At 39.1% G+C, this 22,464-nt stretch overlaps 2 protein-coding genes across 2 annotated transcripts; both read right to left on the bottom strand.

Moving 5' to 3' along the window:
- Positions 1-3,909: 3,909 nt before the first annotated feature.
- On the bottom strand, positions 3,910-5,982 carry LOC126605582 (uncharacterized). The gene is made up of 3 exons (XM_050272990.1): positions 5,274-5,982; positions 4,815-4,908; positions 3,910-4,690 (listed from the first exon to the last, which is right to left on the bottom strand). The coding sequence occupies exons 1-3, from the start codon at positions 5,670-5,672 to the stop codon at positions 4,404-4,406; spliced, it is 780 nt and encodes a 259-aa protein (XP_050128947.1). The 5' UTR covers positions 5,673-5,982; the 3' UTR covers positions 3,910-4,403.
- Positions 5,983-16,999: 11,017 nt separating this feature from the next.
- On the bottom strand, positions 17,000-18,148 carry LOC126605580 (uncharacterized). The gene has a single exon (XM_050272986.1). The coding sequence runs from the start codon at positions 18,099-18,101 to the stop codon at positions 17,190-17,192; it is 912 nt and encodes a 303-aa protein (XP_050128943.1). The 5' UTR covers positions 18,102-18,148; the 3' UTR covers positions 17,000-17,189.
- Between the last annotated feature and the right edge of the window lie 4,316 nt (positions 18,149-22,464).

Here is a 22,464-nt window from a genome sequence, read left to right as displayed (position 1 = left end):
CAAAACATAAGGTATTTGGACCTATCGTTCCTACACAACCACGCGGGAAGCCCGTTGGCTACAAATGGGTTTCGTGAGGAAGCGTAATGAGAAAAATGAAATAATGCGATACAAAGCACACCTTGTAGTGCAAGGCTTTTCTCATAGCCCAGGGATTGATTACGAGGAGACGTATTCCCCCGTAATGGACGTTATAACGTTCCGCTACCTAATCAGTTTAGTAGTTTCTAAAAAACTGAATATGCAGCTTATGGACGTGGTAACCGCGTATCTCTATGGGGATCTAGATACGGAAATTTATTTGAAAGCTCCAGAATGACTTCCATTGACTGGCTCAAATAGTTCTAGATCACGGAACACTTTCTCAATTAGGTTGAGGAGGTCACTCTACGAATTAAAACAATCCGGGCGGATGTGGTATAACCGTCTGAGTGAATATTTAACAAGTCAGGGTTATGTGAACAACAAACTATGCCCATGTGTGTTCATAAAGAAGTCACATTCTGAATTTTCAATCGTTGCAATTTATGTCGATAACATGAACCTTATTGGGACTCCGCAAAGCTTTAAGAAATTGCTACACACTTGAAATCAAAATTTTAAATGAAGGATCTTGGGAAAACTCGATACTGTCTCGGCCTGGAGATCGAGCATTGTTTGGATGGAATCCTAGTACATCAATCAAACTACACCCAAAAGGTGTTGCGACGTTTTAATGAGGATAAAGCGAAGTCTCCGAGTACACCCATGGTCGTTTGGACTCTAGATGCTAAACGAGATCCCCTCCTTCCAAAGGAGGATGAGGAAGAGATTTTGGAACCCGAAGTTCCTTACCTAAGTGCAATTGGGGCTTTATTGTACTTGGCTCAGTGCACTAGACTCGACATCTCATTCGCTGTGAATTTATTGGCTAGTTACAGCAATGCACCCACATGCAGGCACTGGAATGGTGTTAAAGACATTTTCCGTTACCTCAAAGGTACTACAGATTTGGGTTTGTTCTATACCCGCAAATTTCCAAGTGTTGCCACCCCCTATGGCCCTCAGATTGATTATCGCCTTGTTGGTTATGCAGATGCTGGATATCTATTTGACCCACATAGAGCACGTTCTCAAACGGGTTATGTCTTTACCGTTGGAGACACCGCTATATCTTGGAGGTTTACCAAGCAAAACGCAGGTTGCGACTTCGTCTAACCATGCTGAGATTCTCACCCTACATGAAGCATCGCGTGAGTGCTTTTGGTTAAGAGAAGTTATGGAACATATTCGAAGCACTAGTGGTCTTACATCAGTCGTTGACCTTCCTACGACGATCTTTGAAAACAATGCATCATGTATCGAGCAGTTGAAGAAGGGATACATCAAGGAAAACAACACCAAGCACATAGGACCGAAGTTCTTTTACTCACACCAGCAGCAACATTAGAACATTGAAGTCAAGCAAATTCGTTCCCAGGACAACCTGGCCGATCTCTTTACCAAGTCATTGCCCAAGTCTACATTTCAGAAGCTCGTCCAAGGAATCGGTATGTGTAAATTATCTGAGTTGAATCGCTCGTAGTTTTCTTATTTAGAAGTTATGTCTAACTCAGAGGGAGTATCTAGAAGCATACTCACATGATCTTAATGTACTCTTTTTCCAACGATTAAGAGCATTTTTCCCACTGGGTTTTTGCTATCTAACGAGGTTTTAATAAGGCACCCATCCTGGGATGATCATACTTCGATGAGTTCACTACCTTCGTCTAATTTGACGAGTGTTTTAGACATTATGCATATTTTCTTACTTTTCTCCTTAGTCTATGGGTTTTTGCCTATCTTGGGTTTTACCATAGCAAGGTTTTTGTGAGTTTTTGCAAATGCATACTTCAAAGTAAATTTGAGACTCGCGATCACCCATTATGCCGATGACTTCATCAACTATTCTACCTTATCTGCTGAATATCTGATGCGCTGGTTTGTTGAGTATTTACACACTGAAGGGGGAGTGTTGCAGTCATATTTAGAATAGGAACGTGATTGTGTAAATCCTAGGAATCTGGGAATGTATCTTATAATTGAAAGGAAAATATAAAGGGAAACGTTTTACCCTTCCTACTACTATGAATAAAGGCACAATGGGGTGAATCAAACACACCTCACAATTAAATCAATCTCTCTTCTCTCTAATAGTGGTTAGCCCCTCTCTCTCTAAACCCTAGACCGTTCAATCAAATAGACCTACTACAAATATATATATATATATATATGTAATTGAAAGGAAAATATAAATATAGGGGGATTATGCATCATGGGGAATGTTTTCATGCTTCAAGGTTTGTTCAAATATCTTAATTTATTTTAGAAGAACATGATTGGCAGAAAATAATTGAAAGTCTTTGATGTTGTAGACAAAAGCCTCCTTCACCTAGCAAGAGCATGCTGATAACATGTTGTAAGCCTATTTGACTGAACTGTATTTAGGACAGAGAGGGAGAGAGACCAGTGGCAACAGAGAGAGAAGAGAGAGAAGAGAGAGATGTAATTCTGAGGTGTATGTTGTATCACCCCATTGTGCCTTTATTTATAGTAGTAGGGAAGGTTAAATCCTTACTCTATTAGGATTACAACTCTAATAGGAATTAAACTACTAAAGGGAATATACAAAGTACTCCTAGATACACTAGGATTTACATAATCACATTCCTAATCCACATTCCTAATCCAATAGGACTGCAACACTCCCCCTTGAGTGTGTAAATACTCAAACAAAATATCACATCAAATCTTAAGCAGATAAGGTAGAACAGTTGATGAAGTCGTTGTCACAATGGGTGAATGCGAGTCTCAAATTTAAAAAGAAAATATGCATTGGTAGTAAAACTTACAAAACCTCACTATGGTAAAACCTGAGGTAGGTGAAAACCCATAGACTAAGGAGAAAAGTGAGAAGTATGCATAATATCTAAAACAAACGTCAAACACGACGAAAGTAGTGAACTCAACAAAGTATGATCATCCCAAAATGGGTACCTCATCAAAACCTCGTTAGGTAGCAAAAGATTTGATCTCCCCATTTTGGATGCAGAAGATTTGATCTCCCGTATTACAACCCACCAATGTCGAATTCGTGCCTTTTACTATAATATCCACCATAGCTTTTGCATCGCTTTCAACATTTGATTGGCATCTTGTTAGCACTATAATATCCACCATAGCTTTTGCATCGCTTTCAACATTTGATTGGCATCTTGTTAGCATTTGATTTTGACCAACATAGAATGATCATTTTGTTGTGAAGGAATCCACATCGAGGAAAGTGGGATTTTGCATAGACTTATAAGTTATAACTACATTGAATTATTCTTCATATTACCAAAGTCATTCTCAACAGAATGTGGGCAATATGTGCACTTTCTTCCTCTTACAAGTTAGGGTTTTATCGGTTGGTATCTAAGGTCCACATGAGTAAATGGTATGGTGCTGACCTTGTATATAATTCCTCTGTTGTGGAAACCAAAGGTTCACACCCCGTTTCGACGACATTGGTGGCGGAGCCCGCACAAAATCGTACTAGTATTTGAGTTTCCTGAAAGCTTAGCAGTTCCGGCGACATTGATTCGGAGCACGCACGAAGTCGTACTAGTATTTGAGTTTCCTGAAGCTTAGCATTACCCCGCCGCTTACCACCAAAGCACGGGGTCTTCACATTTCAGTCAATTTTCCAAACAATTATTACGACAAAAGAAGGATGACGTTATAAACAAAATGCAACCAATTCAATCATAACCACCGAACGTAACCTAAGAAAGTAGTCTTATTTACACTTTCTTATTTTGGGCTTAAGTGTGGGAGTTGACAAGGAACATCACTAGAGAAATATGAACATGAATGTGTCCCCTTAATCATAATAGAACAAAAATCACAGACATATAATCTCATAAATTTTATTTATTTTAAAATATTTATTTCAAAAACGAAAAAATCACACACTTTATAATTTATACAACGAAAATTATTCAATCCAAGACACCAAACGTAGCATCAGAAAGTGGTCTTATTTATGCTTTCTTATTTTGGATTTAGGGATTTGGTGTGAAAAGAGGGTAGGAATGGAAGTACTTTTGACTAGAAGTCTAGAACACTAGAGAAGTATGGGGCATCCCCACACTCATCTTTAAGCTGGACCCTACAATTTCCAGACCACTTGGAGATAGATTAGGGCCTCTGCCAGCAAGAGCTTCTCTCCAAGCGTGCTAGGTCCAGTCGCTCCTGCTGCAAACTGGCTTCACAGTGTCTTCAAACTCTTTCTTAAAGTAGTAGGCTGAGGAAATAAAAAGAATTATAACTTAATCATGATTAAGTAATTATGATCACATGATTATGTGGAGTCCAACCGATTAATATTTGACATTAATTGGCTAACAGAATCTGGGGGGGTTAGATGGACGAAGGTCGATTTCTTGGGTCCAAGCACTCCGGTCTTGGACGTGCAATTGCCAGTAGGTTTGAGCCACCACGTCGGGATCCATTACCCCGTCAACCCCTAACGTCATCATCGTCCTCTGTGAAGTACTTGACGATGATTGGTCCCCTCTAGATGGGCCAATCATACCGTCAATAATCACATGCGCTATGTGTATTCCATGCGGTTGAAATTCCATTGACAAGCATTGTGATAGTGCTCTCAGTGCAAATTTTCCACAACCTGGTGATAATATCACATGTTGTTGCCGTGACAGAAAAAACTCTATTAATTTCACCTTTAGAAAGTGCCATCATAAATTAAACCAAGAAAACCAATGTTAAAAGTAGTTGTACAGTGTACTTACATACTTCAGAGTGGCCAGCAATCCCCTTGAGTGAACCTGAACATCCTGTAAACAAGATCGTTCCCCTTCCTCTTTCCACCATTCCCGGAAGTACCTTAAATTGATACCATGTTTAACATAAATATAAATTAGTACACCAAACACGCATTAAGACGCATATTGCTATGCAAAATATATTGTTAAACCGTTAATCGGAACAACTAATAATCTTGTTCTTACCTCCAACTAATCCCATGTTTAACATCTATTAATTTATGTACTACAAACACATTAAGTATCCGTATTCCGTACAATATCTATTGTCAAACTGTTAATCTAAACCGATACCTAAATTCAGGTGCATAATGGCAAATCACTTGTATCGTAAAACTATGGATCTAGCTATTTAGGTTTTCAAACTATCAAATTATATTGTCCGACTTTGAATTTAGACCATTGATTAGAGTTCCTAGCTCTTACCTGTTGAGCACAGTGAAAGGCTCCGACAGAAGAAACGGCGAGGGACTTCTCAAACGAGTCGAGGCTGATATCGGTGAAGTTGGTGGGGTGCCAATTGGGCGGCTGCTGGTACGCATTGTAGACCAGCACCTCTACAAAACCCAAGGACAAAACCCCTTCAAATGCCTCCCTAACGCTTCTAGACTCAGAGCAGTCTATTCTAATGGCGAAAACCTGGGCCTTCTCTTCCCTCGCAATCTCGTCCGCGAATTTCGAGAGCCTCCCGAGATTGCGGGCGAGAATAGCGACGGTGTAACCTTCATGGGCGAACTTGCGGGCTATGGAGCGGCCGAGCTTTGGCCCTACGCCCACGATGGCAGCTATACCGCGTTGAGGAGCTGAGCTTGCCAAGCTCCTCATCTTTCACTGTGTAGGTGGTGAGATATGAGTAGGGGTTGTGGGTTGGCTGGGCTAGGATCTGCTACGGTGATACGTCGGTCCTTGCCTCCTTCGTGAGAGTCACAGCATCGTTCTTGCCTTTGCCCTTGTAGATGGAAGTGTCTGTCTGAAAGGGTTCTCGCTTCTGGGTTTTCGGATCTGTTATTTAAGAACCGCAGCCTTCCGCTTTTAGTTATGCTTCTGTGCATAAGCTAATTATGTTTAGGATTATATCTGCAAAATATTGATATAAAACTAGAAACGGTGACTTGTGCCAAAAATAATGAAACATGTGCCACGAATAAGGATATTAAAATGTTAAAGGAATTGTTGACGCTTTAAAAATATCATATGCTATATTCGAATGTAGTTTCACTCCAGCATTTATCAAAAAATACAAACAGTGACGAAGCTGGCTTAAAGAATCTAGGAAGAGGAGTAGCAACACATTTGTTAACCATTTTCTAGTATATTTACATAGAAGTTCAGAACTTTGTAAGTCAAATACATAAGAATGACTTACAGGCAATGCTCTAGTCTAATGGCGCATTGTCATGAGTAAATTTTCTTCACACAACACTACATATTGCTGAAAAATTATGGTAACAGTGAATACGTAGATACTGAAAAATCATAACAACCTTCCAAATTTATATGTACCTCCTTTCTTGAATCGAATATAATAAATGAAAAGGGTTGAAAATCATTTTCCATCAAAATTTACGGAGTCTCAATTATGGTTACCAAATGTTTAGACAACGAATATAGAAATTTTATATGACCTTTGCTTATCTTGTAGCGTAGGCATCATTTATTGGAATGTCAAGGGTTTTAGTGCTGGCATGTATGCCACACGTTAATAATAGTTCTAGCTGTATAAAGCTTGCTTGCACTTCTCATCCGGTGTCAGGTCGGCAGCAGTTTTGATACATCTGTCCCTTTTACTTCTAGGTTATTCAATGATACACAAACGATTTACAACCATAGAAAAAAAATAATAATGAAAATGGTTTGAAAACTTTGAGTTTTAATGATAAGGACAAAATAAAGAGTAAAGTACATAGTACACTTTTTAGTGTAAAAATATGGTTTTTCGTTAAAATGAACAATACCGTAGGTTTTTCGTTAAAACTCTCATACAAAAAATTGATATAATTAAAAATAATAATAATAATCAGAAAAAATTAGTCTTCGATCCCTAGTTACTAATGGTCATTGACTGAAAATTTATTAGTTTTCAGATTTTGATCCAATTCCCTAGTATTAATGTAATAATGAATTTACATGTTAGTTACATAATTTTTTAAAATAAAATTTAATAATTGATTTAGAATTTTAATACTCACACCTTTATTAAACTCCTAACTAATTTTTAATTCAAAACATTTTCAAAATAAATAAAAAAAATTAGAATAAGTTTGTACCCATTAGCTTTTTTTTTTTTTTTAAAAAAAGTTTTCAAGTTTTTAATCTTATATGTACCCATTCATGTAATTTTTTTTCAAATTTTTAATCTTAAAATGTGCTTATTCTTAAATATACCAATTTGTTATATGTAAAATGTACCATTTTTTATATATAAAATCTATTCAATTTTTTTTGTAATCCATTTTTAAACTTATATGGGTACATTCTTTTTTCTTTGATATGAGAATGTATCCCTGACAAGTTTAATCGAAGAAATTTACTAATTAATGTTATTAAGCTTTTTTTTTTTTTTTTTTTTTTTTGTGATTTTGAAGAATGTACCCATGTTTTGGTACAATAATTTTTTTTGTTAATTTTGATTAATGTACCCATGTTTATACACACACACACACACTAGCAAAGAGCACACACTTTGTGTGTGTGAACAACCGTCCACCTCCTCCCACGTTCTCCTTAAGCGCAACCGCTTCAGTTCATTCAAAGTATCCAAAAAACATCATGATTTCACTTACATGTTTGAAAAAATGATGGTGGGACAATTTTTTCTTAATAAGTGCATATGGTTTATCTTATGTAAATATTTTGATATAAAATTACTATTTTGCCCTCCTTATGTAAATATTGTGTATCAAAAGTGAGGGCAAAATAGGAAAAAAAAAGGAAAAGGTTCAAAAGATACAAAATTACTATTTTGCCCTCCTCATGTCAACATTGTGTAGTCAAAAGTGAGGGCAAAATTGGAAGAAAAGGGGACAAAAAGTTGATAAGCCCTCTTCTCTTAATAGAATAGATACACACACACACAATAGTATATTTATATTTTAATATTTTTAATTCCAGAAATTTTGGTTTTTTATCTAAAATCTCATTAATATAAACAACTATAAATTTTAATTTATAATTTAAAAAATATAGTAATATACATAGAAATAAATTATCACATTAATTTCAGGAACTTCGATCAGAAATTGAAAACCAACAAGGTTTCAGTCAAATAATATTCATAGTTAGGGACCGCATCCAAAGTCTTCCTAAAAATAATAATAAAGAAAGCCTAAGGCCTTCTTCGGTTAAAATGAGTTGAGTTTTGTGGAGACATAAATTAATAATTTGATAAGAGAATGATACTGGACTATAAGCTCTTTATGACAAATTTACTCTTGACGCCATAAGCAGATCATAAAGTACTTAAGGGATGTGGCATCTGCCTGCCTCATGGGTACAAGGCATTTGGGTCGCCTTGGAGCCCCTTAGGCCTATGGTATCCTACCATCGAGCCATACTCGGCCCAAGGTGGTAGGAAGCCGACTCTTCAAAGTCTCATTTTTAGGTGTTCAATGTGAATGCATATTTCCACCACTAGGCAATCAACTCGTTTGAGTCTTATAACCTGCTTGCCTAAGACTTGCAGACTTGGAACACAAAGTTGGAATTAAGGGGAAAAATGGTGTGTTGTCTATCACAGAGGCTCCAATGCCTAAATTAGTAGTGTTTATCGACTAAATCAACACTTAAATGCAAATAGTAGCATGGAAAGGTCTAGTAGAACGGGGGCGAAAACTAAACCTTCTTTCTTTGACTTAAACTGAGGGGCTCAGCTTACGTGTGAAACACTTTGCCTAGGGAGTACAGTTTGGCATAAGTTCGAGATTACCATTCTTCGAGCCATAAGTGGCTACTTATAAAGGATGGCTGAATGTGATCTGCAAAGCAGTTGAAAATGACACGTGGCATGCGTTGAGCCTTTTTAAGAAGCGCTCCCCATAAGTGGAGGAAATAACGAAGGTCCATGATAGCGTATGCCTTAAGAATAGGCATCGTGTGCCATGTTTATAGGTACTGAGTGGGCCCACTTCTTTGCTGGGGTCACCGCGTTGTGGTAGTGCCTTGCAAATTTTAGCATTTTAGCCAGGTTAGGGGAAGTCTAACTGATCACTTATCCTCAACGAAAGTTCAACGTGCCCAATAAGCTTTAGCAGTGCTCTTGCTTAGCAAGGCTTTCTTAGCCTCGTAATGCGCCAGGCGCTAACCTTCTTGTTACGAGCTAGGTCTTAGCCCTTAAAGTGCGTTTGTTGCACCGAACTATCTTGGACTGGACTAGCTCCAGGGACTAAGCTGGATTGGCTTAACTTGGACTAAACTGGATAAGAATTATGAAGCATTTGGTGCACCATCGGACTAAGAAGCAGGACAATAAAAATGTTCATTTTATTTATTATTAAATTATTATTTTGTAGTTATTTCAATAGTCTAAACACCTAATTAATTCTAAAAAAATATTGTTTGATCATTTATTAATTTACTTTTGTCCTTAGAAAAACTAAAAAGTAAGGAAAAATAAATAAATTAACATCAGTCATCAGCCTTTCTTCCTTGCAGAGAGATACAAAATCATGTCCTTCAAGCAAGACCATTGTTTCTTTCTCAAAGCCATTCTTCTTCTTCAAGAAGCAAAACCCATGAAAATATTTGGTTACTATGGAAGAAATGGGAGAGAACCTAGCAAAACCCATAAAATTTCTTGCCATAGAACACAAGATAGAATGTTTTCGTCATTCTTCAGTATTTGATCGATGAGTTTCAGAGTCAGTAACAAGACAGAAAAAAGTAGATGGCTGATGGGTTTCAGATTTGGGGTGTAAACAACTTTCAGTTTGACCTGGTTTTGCAGGAGATCATAAAGGAGTCGGCGATGTCAGAGTTAGCAGCAGAGGACTACGACAAACGCTATTCTATGCGAAAGCATGAAGTTGTAAACGAGGATAGTCCTAGCTAATACCAAGTGTTCACTTCGGATTAGCTAACACAACTTAGTGAGGTGTTTAGTTGGCACGAATCGGACTTAGCATCATTTATGCTAGTCCAGTCTTACGCCAAACATGGGATTGCTGTCCCAACTAAGCCAGACCCCACTAAGGAGGCCTAACAAATGGTGCTTTAGTTTATTCATAGTGGCTTTGACCACTTGCTTGTGGGTTACTACACAAGTTCCAATGTATTAAGCTTCTTACATAGATTCCACGTAAGACCTAATGTCTTGGATTTCATGTGGTTTATCTAGTGAATACATCAGACCCTTTATAGGTATTTTTGTCTTTTTATCCACACATGATCAACATAGATATGACTTTTGGGCTGAGTTCATTTATGGTTTCACATGTGTGCCTTTTGTGCTTCTACCAACCAGAGACCTCGAGGACTGATTTTAAGCTACCTGCGAAGATTAGGATGCACCATCACTAGTAGAACATAGAGGTTTGCATAGTAGGGTTTGCAACCTCCACTCCAGCTGCTTGCAAGAGTTCAGTTCTATAAATAGCCAGGTCACATAGGGAAATCGATCATTTGTCTTACTATTTAGAATTCTCTATGTTCTAGTTTCTCTCAAACTATCTCTCTGACTTAGGCATTGAATGCCCTTTCGTGGACACCTTCTCCTATTTATCGAGTGTTCGTCAATTATGCTAACAATATTTCTTATTTTGCAAGTGTGACATCGTCAATCCAACCTTGTTTGTCAGACACTGTGAGTTTGATTCGTATTACATTATTGGTATTATGGATTTTATATATTAAATATGGATCTATCTACTTTTTCTTTTTCTCCATTTGTGATTAGTTACCTCTTTTATCTCTCTTATAATTTATTGTATGAGAATCACTCTCATTACACTCAAAATTTTTAACTGACTGTATAAGTTTGATTCCTATATCATTGGGATTGCACTCAATTTTTCAACCCACTATCGAAGGCCTAAGTTCAAAAAAAAACATTACAACAACAACAACAACAACAAAGCCTTTTCCCACTAAATGGGGTCAGCTATATGAATCCTAGAACGCCATTGCGCTCGGTTTTGTGTCATGTCCTCCGTTAGATCCAAGTACTCTAAGTCTTTTCTTAGGGTCTCTTCCAAAGTTTTCCTAGGTCTTCCTCTACCCCTTCGGCCCTGAACCTCTGTCCCGTGGTCACATCTTCGAACCGGAGCATCAGTAGGCCTTCTTTGCACATGTCCAAACCACCGTAACCGATTTTCTCTCCTCTTTCCTTCAATTTCGGCTACTCCTACTTTACCTCGGATATCCTCATTCCTAATCTTATCCTTTCTCGTGTGCCCACACATCCAACGAAGCATCCTCATCTCCACTACACCTACGTGTTGATGCTTCACCGCCCAACATTATATGCCATACAGCATTGCCAGCCTTATTGCCGTCCTATAAAATTTTCCCTTGAGCTTCAGTGGCCTACGACGGTCACACAACACGCCAGATGCACTCTTCCACTTCATCCATCCAGCTTGTATTCTATGGGTGAGATCTCCATCAAATTCTCCGTTCTTTTGCAAGATAGATCCTAGGTAGCGAAAACGGTCGCTCTTTGGTATTTCCTGATCTCCGATCCTCACCCCTAACTCATTTTGGCCTCCGTTTGCACTGAACTTGCACTCCATATATTCTGTCTTTGGTCGGCTTAGGCGAGGACCTTTAGATTCCAACACTTCTCTCCAAAGGTTAAGCTTCGCGTTTACCCCTTCCTGCGTTTCATCTATCAACACTATATCGTTTGCGAAAAGCATACACCAAAGAATATCATCTTAAATATTAAGTTTGTGATCTTTGCTAGATTGCTCCGGTCATTAGTGTGGATAAGTATGTAAATGGATAGAGACAGGAAGCAAACACAAGATGTACGTGGTTCACCCAGATTGGCTACATCCACGGAGTAAAGGAGTTCTCATTAATTGTGAAGGGTTTACACAGTATATAGGTTCAAGCTCTCCTTTAGTGAGTACAAGTGAATGATTTAGTACAAATGACATTAGGAAATATTGTGGAAGAATGATCTCGTAATCACGAAACTTTTAAGTACCGAAGTGTGGTATCGTCTTCACTTGCCTTATCTGTCTCATAGGTAGATGTGGCATCTTCTTTGGAAGTACTCTTCCTCCCTCCAGGGGTGGTATCTTTAACTGGTGGAGATGCACAAGGTAATGTATCAATTTCACTTAACGCTTACTTGTAGTTTCAGGCTTGGTCAAGCGCGATACAAACCATGTAGTAGGAGTCCCCCAAGTCGGCGAGCTAGGGGATCTGCTGAAAGAGGTGACAGACAAGGCAAACAATCAGAGCTCCAAGCAATCAGTCCCAGATCAGAAGTTTGATTTTGAGTTCCGGCTGATTGTTATCCTTCTCCTTATCTTGCAGGTAGCATGAAGGATAAAGAGAAGAAAATGAGAAAATGTGATATGAGATACTTTTGCTTTTGAAGAAGTAACTTTCCACAGGCTTATTCTTGAACTGATCTGGAGGGTTTTCTTGTTTCCGCCAGAGTATAAGGCCGACTGAAGAATTTGAGGGTCAAAACAAGTCCATCAAATCTAGAGTACGTTCGACCCTGCTGATATGGGATACTTTTGCTGTTGACAAAGTAGTGGATGTATCGGCACGTGTTCTGTTGCGCTTGTCTCCACATGCTTCCTTGTATCCTTCTCACTTGCCCTATTTGTTCCTCAGGCAGATGTGGTATCTTCTCGGGAAGCATAAGATGTTGAAGATGAGTACTCGAGAGCAATGGGGTTCCAGGCAGTCAGTTCCGGACTGGAAGCTTGATTCCAAGTGATGACTGATTGCTTTCTTTCTCCTTGTCTTGCAGGTAAGAACAAGGCCAAAGGAAAAGACAGGGAAAAAACATGATATGGGATACTCTTGCTTTTAACCCTGATGATATGAGATATTCTTGCTCTAGTGTAGCTTGTTTGCAGAGGTATTCTCGGGGGGAAAGAAAGCTGAGTATTTCGAGAGGCTTCGTTGGGAGTGCCCTCTCAGATATGAGGAAGGGTTGAGCATTTTTGCAGGTCTGCCTGTCCGTTGAGGATGGAGGTCGACATATATAGGAGTCTCCCTAACAAGGAGTAATACTATTCTTTTACCCTGCTTGGTCATAGCACGGTAGTGGGAGCTGCCAGCTTCACGTGTTTTAACTCTGTCAGAGCATTTTGAAAAAGTGGTCTGTGGTATCTGGAAAGCTGATGTTACGTGTGAAGATTACAAACAAGCTTTATCCAAGGAGATCTGGCTCTCGAAGTTGAGAAAGCGGTGCCTCTTCGGTTTTCGAACAAGCAATCCTGTCGGGGATCTGTCTCTCAAGATTCGGTGAACGGTGCCTCTTCGATTTTTGAGAAAGCAATCCTACTAGGAGTCTGGCTCTCGAGATTCGGAGAGCAGTTTCTCGTCGCTTTTTGAGAAAGTAATCATGTTGGGAGTCTGGCTCTCGAGATTCGGAGGACGGTGCCTCTTCGATCTTGAAGCAAGCAATCTTGTTGGGAGTGTTTTCTCGAATGTGAGTAAAGGTTAGGCCTGTTTGCTAGTCTATCTTGCCACGGAGCACAGAGGTTGACCCACAGGGACTTTCCAATTATCCAGCAATGGTCTTGCTCATTTACCCTTGTGGGTAATAATATGGTAGATAGACCTTCAAAATTTATGTGTCTAAACTTTGTTAGTGATGTTTCTTTGCTATTCTTTTACCCTTCTTGGTCATAGCGATGTAATGGGAGCTGCAAGCTTCACGTGTCTAAACTTTGTCAAAGATTTTTGGCAAAGTTATCTGTGGTACCCGTGAGCTGATGTTGCGTGTGGAAAGTGAATGATTGAACAGTAACATTCACGTGATTTCTACTTCACTAGAAATCTTCGACAGAATGCCCGTAATTTCCGCAAAGTTGAGTGTGCATGTGACAGGTGCTGACAAGGCTGAAAAAGCAGGTGCCTCTTCGATTTCTGAGATCGGCCCTCGTGGTCTCTGAGCAGCCCAGCTTTTGAGAAAGCAAGCGCCTCTTCGATTTCTGCGATCGACCTTCGTGGTCTTTGAGCAGCCCAGCTTTTGAGAAAGCAAACGCCTCTTCGATTCCTGAGATCGGCCTTCGTGGTCTCTGAGCAGCCCAGCTTTTGAGAAAGCAAACGCCTTTTCGATTTCTGAGCAGGCGCCTCTTCGATTTCTGAAGCTCAATCGAGTGCGGATTTTTATAGAGGCTGGTATTAAGTTCCAAATCACACTTGAATCTCCACCAGTAGAAGCTCACTTCTTGCATTTCTAAGATCTTGATTTGTCCGACCTCTTTTCTCTTCAACACCTTTGAAAATGTCTGGCCCCTCCGACCGTCGTTTTGACTTGAACCTTGTTGAAGAGGCAGCCACCCCTTCTCCAGACAACATATGGCGCCCATCCTTCTTATCCCCTACTGGTCCTCTTACCGTTGGGGATTCCGTGATGAAGAATGATATGACCGCTGCGGTGGTGGCCAGGAACCTTCTCACTCCCAAAGATAACAGACTACTTTCCAAACGGTCTGATGAGTTGGCTGTTAAGGATTCTCTGGCTCTCAGTGTTCAGTGTGCAGGTTCTGTGTCTAATATGGCCCAACGCCTATTTGCTCGAACCCGCCAAGTTGAATCATTGGCGGCTGAAGTGATGAGTCTCAAACAAGATATTAGAGGGCTCAAGCATGAGAATAAACAGTTGCACCGGCTCGCTCATGACTATGCTACAAACATGAAGAGGAAGCTTGACCAGATGAAGGAATCTGATGATCAGATTTTACATGATCATCAGAGGTTTGTGGGTTTGTTCCAAAGGCATTTATTGCCTTCGTCTTCTAGGGCTGTACCGCGTAATGAAGCTCCAAATGATCAACCTCCGATGCCTCATCCTTCTAGGGTGATGTCCAATACTGAGGCTCCGAATGATCCCCCTCCGGTGCCTTCTCTTTCTAGGGCTCTGCCGACTGCTGAGACTTCTCCTAAGCAACCTTTGTGAAGGCTCCCTCATGTTTGTTTATTTTGACTCGTGTATATGTACATATTTGTAACTTCTTAGAGATATCAATAAATAAGCTTTGTTTCATTTCAACATATTGTGTTAAATACACCAAAGCCTTCTTCACTAAGTTCTTTGAATTTTTATTTTGTTGAAGCTTGTATGTTGAAGCTTTGTCAATGGAGCATGTAGGTTGAGGTAGTGTTCCCTTAATTTCCCGAGTGGGGAAAACTTCTCGATTGGAGACTTGAAAAATCCAAGTCACTGAGTCGGGTCGGCTATATGAATCTTAGAACGCCATTGTGCTCGATCATGTGTCATGTCCTCCGTTAGATCCAAGTACTCTAAGTCTTTTCTTAGAGTCTCTTCCAAAGTTTTCCTAGGTCTTCCTCTACCCCTTCGGCCCTGAACCTCTGTCTCGTAGTCACATCTTCTAACTGGAGCGTCAGTAGGCCTTCTTTGCACATGTCCAAACCACCGTAACCGATTTTCTCTCAGTTTTCCTTCAATTTCGGCTACTCCTACTTTACCTCGGATATCCTTATTCCTAATCTTATCCTTTCTCGTGTGCCCACACATCCAACGAAGCATCCTTATCTCCGCTACACCCATTTTGTGTACGTGTTGGTGCTTCACCGCCCAACATTCTGTGCCATACAGCATCGTCGGCCTTATTGCCGTCCTATAAAATTTTCCCTTAAGCTTCAGTGGCATACGACGATCACACAACACGCCGGATGCACTCTTCCACTTCATCCATCCAGCTTGTATTCTATGGTTGAGATCTCCATCTAATTCTCTGTTCTTTTGCAAGATAGATCCTAGGTAGCGAAAACGGTCGCTCTTTGGTATTTCCTGATCTCCGATCCTCACCTCTAACTCATTTTGGCCTCCATTTGCACTGAACTTGCACTCCATATATTCTGTCTTTGATCGGTTTAGGCGAAGACCTTTAGATTCCAACACTTCTCTCCAAAGGTTAAGCTTCGCATTTACCCCTTCCTGAGTTTCATCTATCAACACTATATTGTCTGCGAAAAGCATACACCAAGGAATATCATCTTGAATATGTCCTGTTAACTCATCCATTACCAACGCAAAAAGGTAAGGACTTAAGGATGAGCCTTGATGTAATCCTACAGTTATGGGGAAGCTTTCGGTTTGTCCTTCATGAGTTCTTACGGCAGTCTTTGCTCCTTCATACATATCCTTTATAGCTTGGATATATGCTACTCGTACTCATTTCTTCTCTAAAATCCTCCAAAGAATGTCTCTTGGGACCCTATCATACGCTTTTTCCAAATCTATAAAGATCATTTGTAAATCCTTTTTCCCATCTCTATATCTTTCCATCAATCTTCGTAAGAGATAGATTGCCTCCATGGTTGAGCGCCCTGGCATGAACCCGAATTGGTTGTCCGAAACCCGTGTCTCTTGCCTTAATCTATGCTCAATGACTCTCTCTCCCAGAGCTTCATTGTATGACTCATTAGCTTAATACCCCTATAGTTCATGCAATTTTGTACGTCGCCCTTATTCTTGTAAATAGGCACCAAGGTGCTCTTTCGCCACTCGTTTGGCATCTTCTTCGTTTTCAAAATCCTATTGAAAAGGTCAGTGAGCCATGCTATACCTATCTCTCCCAAGGCTTTTCACACTTTAATCGGTATATCGTCCGGGCCCACTGCTTTTCTATGCTTCATCTTCTTCAAAGCTACAACCACTTCTTCCTTCCTGATTCGACGATAAAAGGAGTAGTTTCTACACTCTTCTGAGTTACTCAACTCCCCTAAAGGAGTACTCCTTTCATGTCCTTCATTGAAAAGATTATGAAAATAACCTCTCCATCTGTCTTTGACCGCGTTCTCTGTAGCAAGAACCTTTCCATCCTCATCCTTGATGCACCTCACTTGGTTTAGGTCCCTTGTCTTCTTTTCCCTTGCTCTAGCTAGTTTATAGATATCCAACTCTCATTCTTTGGTATCTAGTCGCTTATACATATCGTCATAAGCCGCTAACTTAGCTTCTCTCACAGCTTTCTTCGCCTCTTGCTTCTCTCTTCTATACCTTTCACCATTTTCATCGGTCCTATCCTTGTATAAGGCTTTACAACATTCCTTCTTAGCCTTCACCTTTGTTTGTACCTCCTCATTCCACCACCAAGATTCCTTTTGGTGTGGAGCAAAGCCCTTGGACTCTCCTAATACCTCTTTTGCTACTTTTCGGATACAGCTAGCTATGGAATCCCACATTTAGCTAGCTTCCCCATCTCTATCCCACACACACTGGGTGATTACTTGCTCTTTGAAAATGACTTGTTTTTCTCCTTTTAGATTCCACCATCTAGTCTTTGGGCACTTCCAAGTCTTGTTCTTTTTTCTCACTCTTTTGATATGTACATCCATCACCAACAAGCGATGTTGATTAGCCAAGCTCTCCCCTGGTATAACTTTGCAATCCTTACAAGTTATACGATCCCCTTTCCTCATTAGAAGAAAATCTATTTGTGTTTTTGACGACCCACTCTTGTAGGTGATCACATGTTCTTCTCTCTTCTTAAAGAAGGTGTTGGCTAAGAAGAGATCATATGCCATTGCAAAATCCAAGATAGCTTCCCCATCCTCATTTCTCTCCCCAAAACCATGGCCACCATGAAAACCTCCATAGTTGCCTGTCTCCCTGCCCACGTGTCCATTTAAATCTCCTCCTATAAATAACTTCTCCGTCTGAGCAATTCCTTGCACCAAGTCTCCAAGGTCTTCCCAAAATTTCTCCTTCGACCTCGTATCCAACCCTACTTGAGGTGCGTACGCACTAATCACATTGATGAGTTCTTGTCCTATTACAATCTTGATTGCCATGATTCTATCTCCTACCCTCTTGACATCTACAACATCTTGTGTCAAGGTCTTGTCCACAATGATGCCAACACCGTTTCTCGTTCTATTTGTGCCCGAATACCAAAGCTTAAACCCTGAGTTTTCTAGATCCTTTACCTTAAGACCAACCCACTTAGTTTCTTGTAGGCACATAATATTTATCCTTCTCCTCACCATAACTTCCACTACTTCCATAGATTTTCCCGTTAAGGTTCCTATATTCCACGTTCCTAAACGCATTCTACTCTCTTGAACTCTACCCTTCTGTCCTAGCTTCTTCACCATCCCCCGTCTAATAGGATCAAAGTACTTCTTTTGTGTGTCCTGTGTAAAGTTGACAGGAGCATATGCTCCCAAACAACTTTGAGTGGAGTCGTTCGAAAAGAAGTTTCTATGGCCCCCTTGCTCATTTAACACTGCATCCGGGTGCCGATGGAGATACAGCGACCCTTGCTCACTTATCACTGTGCTCAGGCCACACAGTGCGCCACTTACGGGTGACGTCTTAGCTTTAGCGCGATTTCGTTCTGGATTCATTGTCATAAGGATTCGACGTAACTGTGGAGTGCCGGCTGTCGACTACCTGACGCTCTCCCCCTCCTACTTTATCCGGGCTTGGGACCGGCAATGTAAGATAAACTTACATCGGCGGAGTTTCAAAAAAAACATTAAACTCAATTATTAAAGCAATTCGAGCTTAAGAATGAGACTGAAAACAAAGAAAGTTGCGCTTAAGACCTCTATTGTGGTAGGACGAAGTTAAGGTGGATAATTACTAAATTCAGCATACGTTGAATAAAGAAATTGATGTCAATCAAATCGTTTGATACTTAATTAGATTTTAGTTGCTCAACTCATAATTTTTGTTAGTAGTTTATTTGCTTAACTCATAAGAAACTGTGTGAGTAATTTCATAATATAGTACTTGTACAACTAAGACCACTTATTTTGAGCCAACCATAACTTGTTCCAACTTAAAACCAAGTCAAGTAAATTGAGGTAAGCTAAGTTCATGCTTGATAAAAACATAAACATTGGGGGATGTTTACCTACATTTTTAAGATGGTAAAGACATGAGATAATACGAAAATGATATTTAAATAGTTCATGTATGAGATAAATATGGACCTCCTTAGTAATGATATCTTTTTGAATTTGGTAATGGAACCTGTGAAAATATAAATTAACCACATTCAATAGGAGAACAACATGTGGATTTTAGCTCAATATGATGGTTTTACCCTTGACGTCGTGAGCAAACCACACCAAAACTCAAAGGGATAAGCATCTTCATGCCCTATAGGTCTCAGGCATTCGGGCCCACACATATATCAAGGTGCCCTTCGAGTCCAAGATATCTCGCTCCTGCCACTGCGCATTTTCCGGCTTAAGGAGTCAGGGGTCGATTCTTTGGAGTCTCCCTTGGGTTTCGCGCACTAGCGTCACTACCTGCCAGAGGCCTCCAGAGACTTCCTATAGCTACCTGCAGAGACTGGTCTGCATTACACTAGCAAAACATAGCAGTTTGCCTAGTACGGCTTGAGGCCTCACATCTTAGCTATCTGCGAGGAATCTCTCCTATAAATACCCCCAAGTCTAACTTTCCAAAATTATTAATTTGTCATCTCGCTCTAACTCCATTAAGTTTTTTGTTCAAAATAAGTCATGTGACTTGCACATGACTATGTTTAGGGTTATTTCGGACACCTCAACAAAAAAAAATATCATCCAACTTTACTATAGATTGGAAGGTCTCGAATGACTATATTTTTAAGCCATCTTCATTTTGAAACACTAAGAAGTAAATGCAGGTCGTTTTCCCTTTTTCGAACATCAAACCCTCAGATCATCGTTTAGATCAACCCTTTTTTTGTATTTTTTTTTTTTTTTTTTTTTTTTTTTTTGAGAAACCTAGAATTATTTTGTCAAAGTGAACTTATCAGAAGGGGTGTTGAAATGTTCAAAATTATGTACCTTGAGCTTATTTTGGATGAAAAAACTTAATGGAGTAAGGATGAGATGACAAATTAATAATTTATGAAAGTTGGTATGACAAATCACTTAAAGTTTTAGTTCATATGACAAATTGAAAAAGAAAAAGTGTATATATATTCATAAATGACATTTCAAAAAACTTCCACATCAATATACCATCTTAAATTCAATCATGAACTAAGGGGACCATACGAGGGAATTCGAACTTGATTACACTTTTAAATTATACGAAGAAGAATTCGAACTTGGGTGATGCACACTGCTTTGAACATCCAATCAAGTTCACTGAGCTCATATATGTTTTTGATCTTCTTTTCAGCTGAGTACCAAGTTTAGAGATCTTTCAAGGATATATATGATATGAACTCCAAGTCTAAAATTAATCTGGCAGAAAAAGCTCATCCAATTAGCTTCTTTATACCAATTAGATATAACATCAATGTCAACCTTGTTAGGTTATTATGGTTTATCCCTTTATGGGTATAAATTAATGGTAAAAAAGCAGGCAAACTTAAAGAGAGACAATTTTAAATAATTTAGCTTCCATGGGTAAACTAACCTAACCCTAATCCTAACCCTAACCCTAATTCTAACCTTAACCCTAACCCTAAGACTGCCTCTGCATTGGCACCCCTTCGCGCTTAGGTTGGATTCCTACACTACTAACACGTCATCACTGTGTTAGCAATTTAGTAGCATGAAGAAAATTAGCATCAAGATATATATGCAGGGAAACTGTCATTTTCATAATCCATAGGGCAATAATTACGAACAAAATAATATCAGTGTAGGTATTGTCATTTTCTTCACATTCTATCAAGTATCAATATTCTCATTGGAGTATATATAGATGAAGACAAAGCGGAGTTTTAATATATATAGCCCTAATTTCAAGTTTGTATTGTATGGCTCCTATTAAATAATACTGTGGTTTGTGGATAAATTTGGATTGGAGGGAAGGGAAGCAAGCTGGTCTACTATCTTAAATGAGTTCACATGTTTGCTAGCAGGTTGGGCGGTGGTGGAGCTAGTGGTTTGATTGAGTTGCCATTGGTCTTAGCGGCAATGATGGTGGAGATATATGTAAGAGTTTAGAACTACTGGAGTCCGATGAAATTACAATATGTAGTAATTCAAAGTCAAATACTACTGCCATTCAGTATGGTATTTAGAATTGAATTGGAGTGAATAATCTACTGTTATTTTTTTTTTGTTATATTGGAGAGTTTCAAATGCTAGACTTAGCTTATTCCAACCATCTTTTTATCCCCCCTCATAACTAGGTTAAACCCAGTGGCATAATAATCCACTTATGGTGATATTCGGTTTGGTAAGCTCATTTAACTAGGTTAAAAGTAAATAGTATCATGAGTGTTTCGTTAAAACTCTCTTAATTAAAGCCCTAGTTGGAGGAGGAAATTAAAAATTTATGTCCTACTTGAAGTGGAAGATTGATTACTTGTTAAACAAAGTTAATTCCCTTCAAATAATAGGATGGAAGGAATACGTTTTTTTCATGTCTAATCTCGTAAGAATGAAAAATCATTCAATTTTACTTTCAATATATCTTGAGTATAGTGAGTTATTTATTTCAGTCAAGGTGTAGAGAAAATCAGTGTTTGAAATTTCTTCGATACAGTCGATATTAGGAAAAATAAAAAAAAATATATGGAAAGGGGGATGAAATATAAACTTCACCTTATATCGGAGAAACTCCTAAATTTCGGCTACAGATATCGTCGATATTTCTTAAATATTGGTTAAATATCAGAAAAACTCTTATATTTCGTATAAACTAGTGTTTGACATTCTCTTAAGTTTCATTTTAAATTATCATAATTTCCATTGAAAGCAACCAATATCGAAATCGATATATATATATATATATCGATATTTTCACAAATTTGCATATCGATATTTGTGAATGTGAGGACAAAGTCCTACATTGGTTAGGGATCAACTCATGCAAGGGCTTATACGAGGTTGAGCTACTCCCCATATAACCATTGGTTTTATGGTAGAACCTCAACTTCCAGAATGTCCCACGTGTGAAGCCCAATGGCCCCACTCGCTTCACGTCACCCAGTTTGTGTGTCCCACATGTTAGACTTGAAAATTCGCCACGCATGAACAGGCATGTGAGAATGTGAGGACAAAGTCCCACATTGATAAGAGACCAAATCATGCAAAGACTTGGACTACTTTCCATATTTCAATTAATTTTATGGTATAATCTCAATTTCTTCAATATTTTTACCGATATTGATATTTTAATAGAGAAAACAAGATAAATAGTTTGAACTACCATAGTTTTAGAGTCTTCAATCAAACTACCCTCTTCTGCCATACTCTTGCTCCTCTTATTCACTCCCTCGACTTATTAACCATCACTCTAATATCACAACTTGAGTTCTTATTGGGTCATTTGTGTCATTTCATCTTCTTTTTAGAAACCTTGGGAGCCTCGTATTAGAGTTAGATTTGTGCAAATCTTGAAGAAGTATTGGATCTACGTCGATCCATCACGACCCCATCAAATCCATTTCTCATTCATGAGAGCTTTTTTCTTTATGCGCTTTCTCCGTCAACTCGTCCAATTAAGGACCACTTTGCGTGTTTCTGGAATATATATGGAGACAAAAGCATTGATTGG

The sequence above is a fragment of the Malus sylvestris genome, chromosome 15 (assembly GCF_916048215.2).
Source record: "Malus sylvestris chromosome 15, drMalSylv7.2, whole genome shotgun sequence".
Classification (NCBI taxonomy): Eukaryota; Viridiplantae; Streptophyta; class Magnoliopsida; order Rosales; family Rosaceae; genus Malus; species Malus sylvestris.
This window is presented reverse-complemented; position numbering and strand designations above follow the sequence as displayed.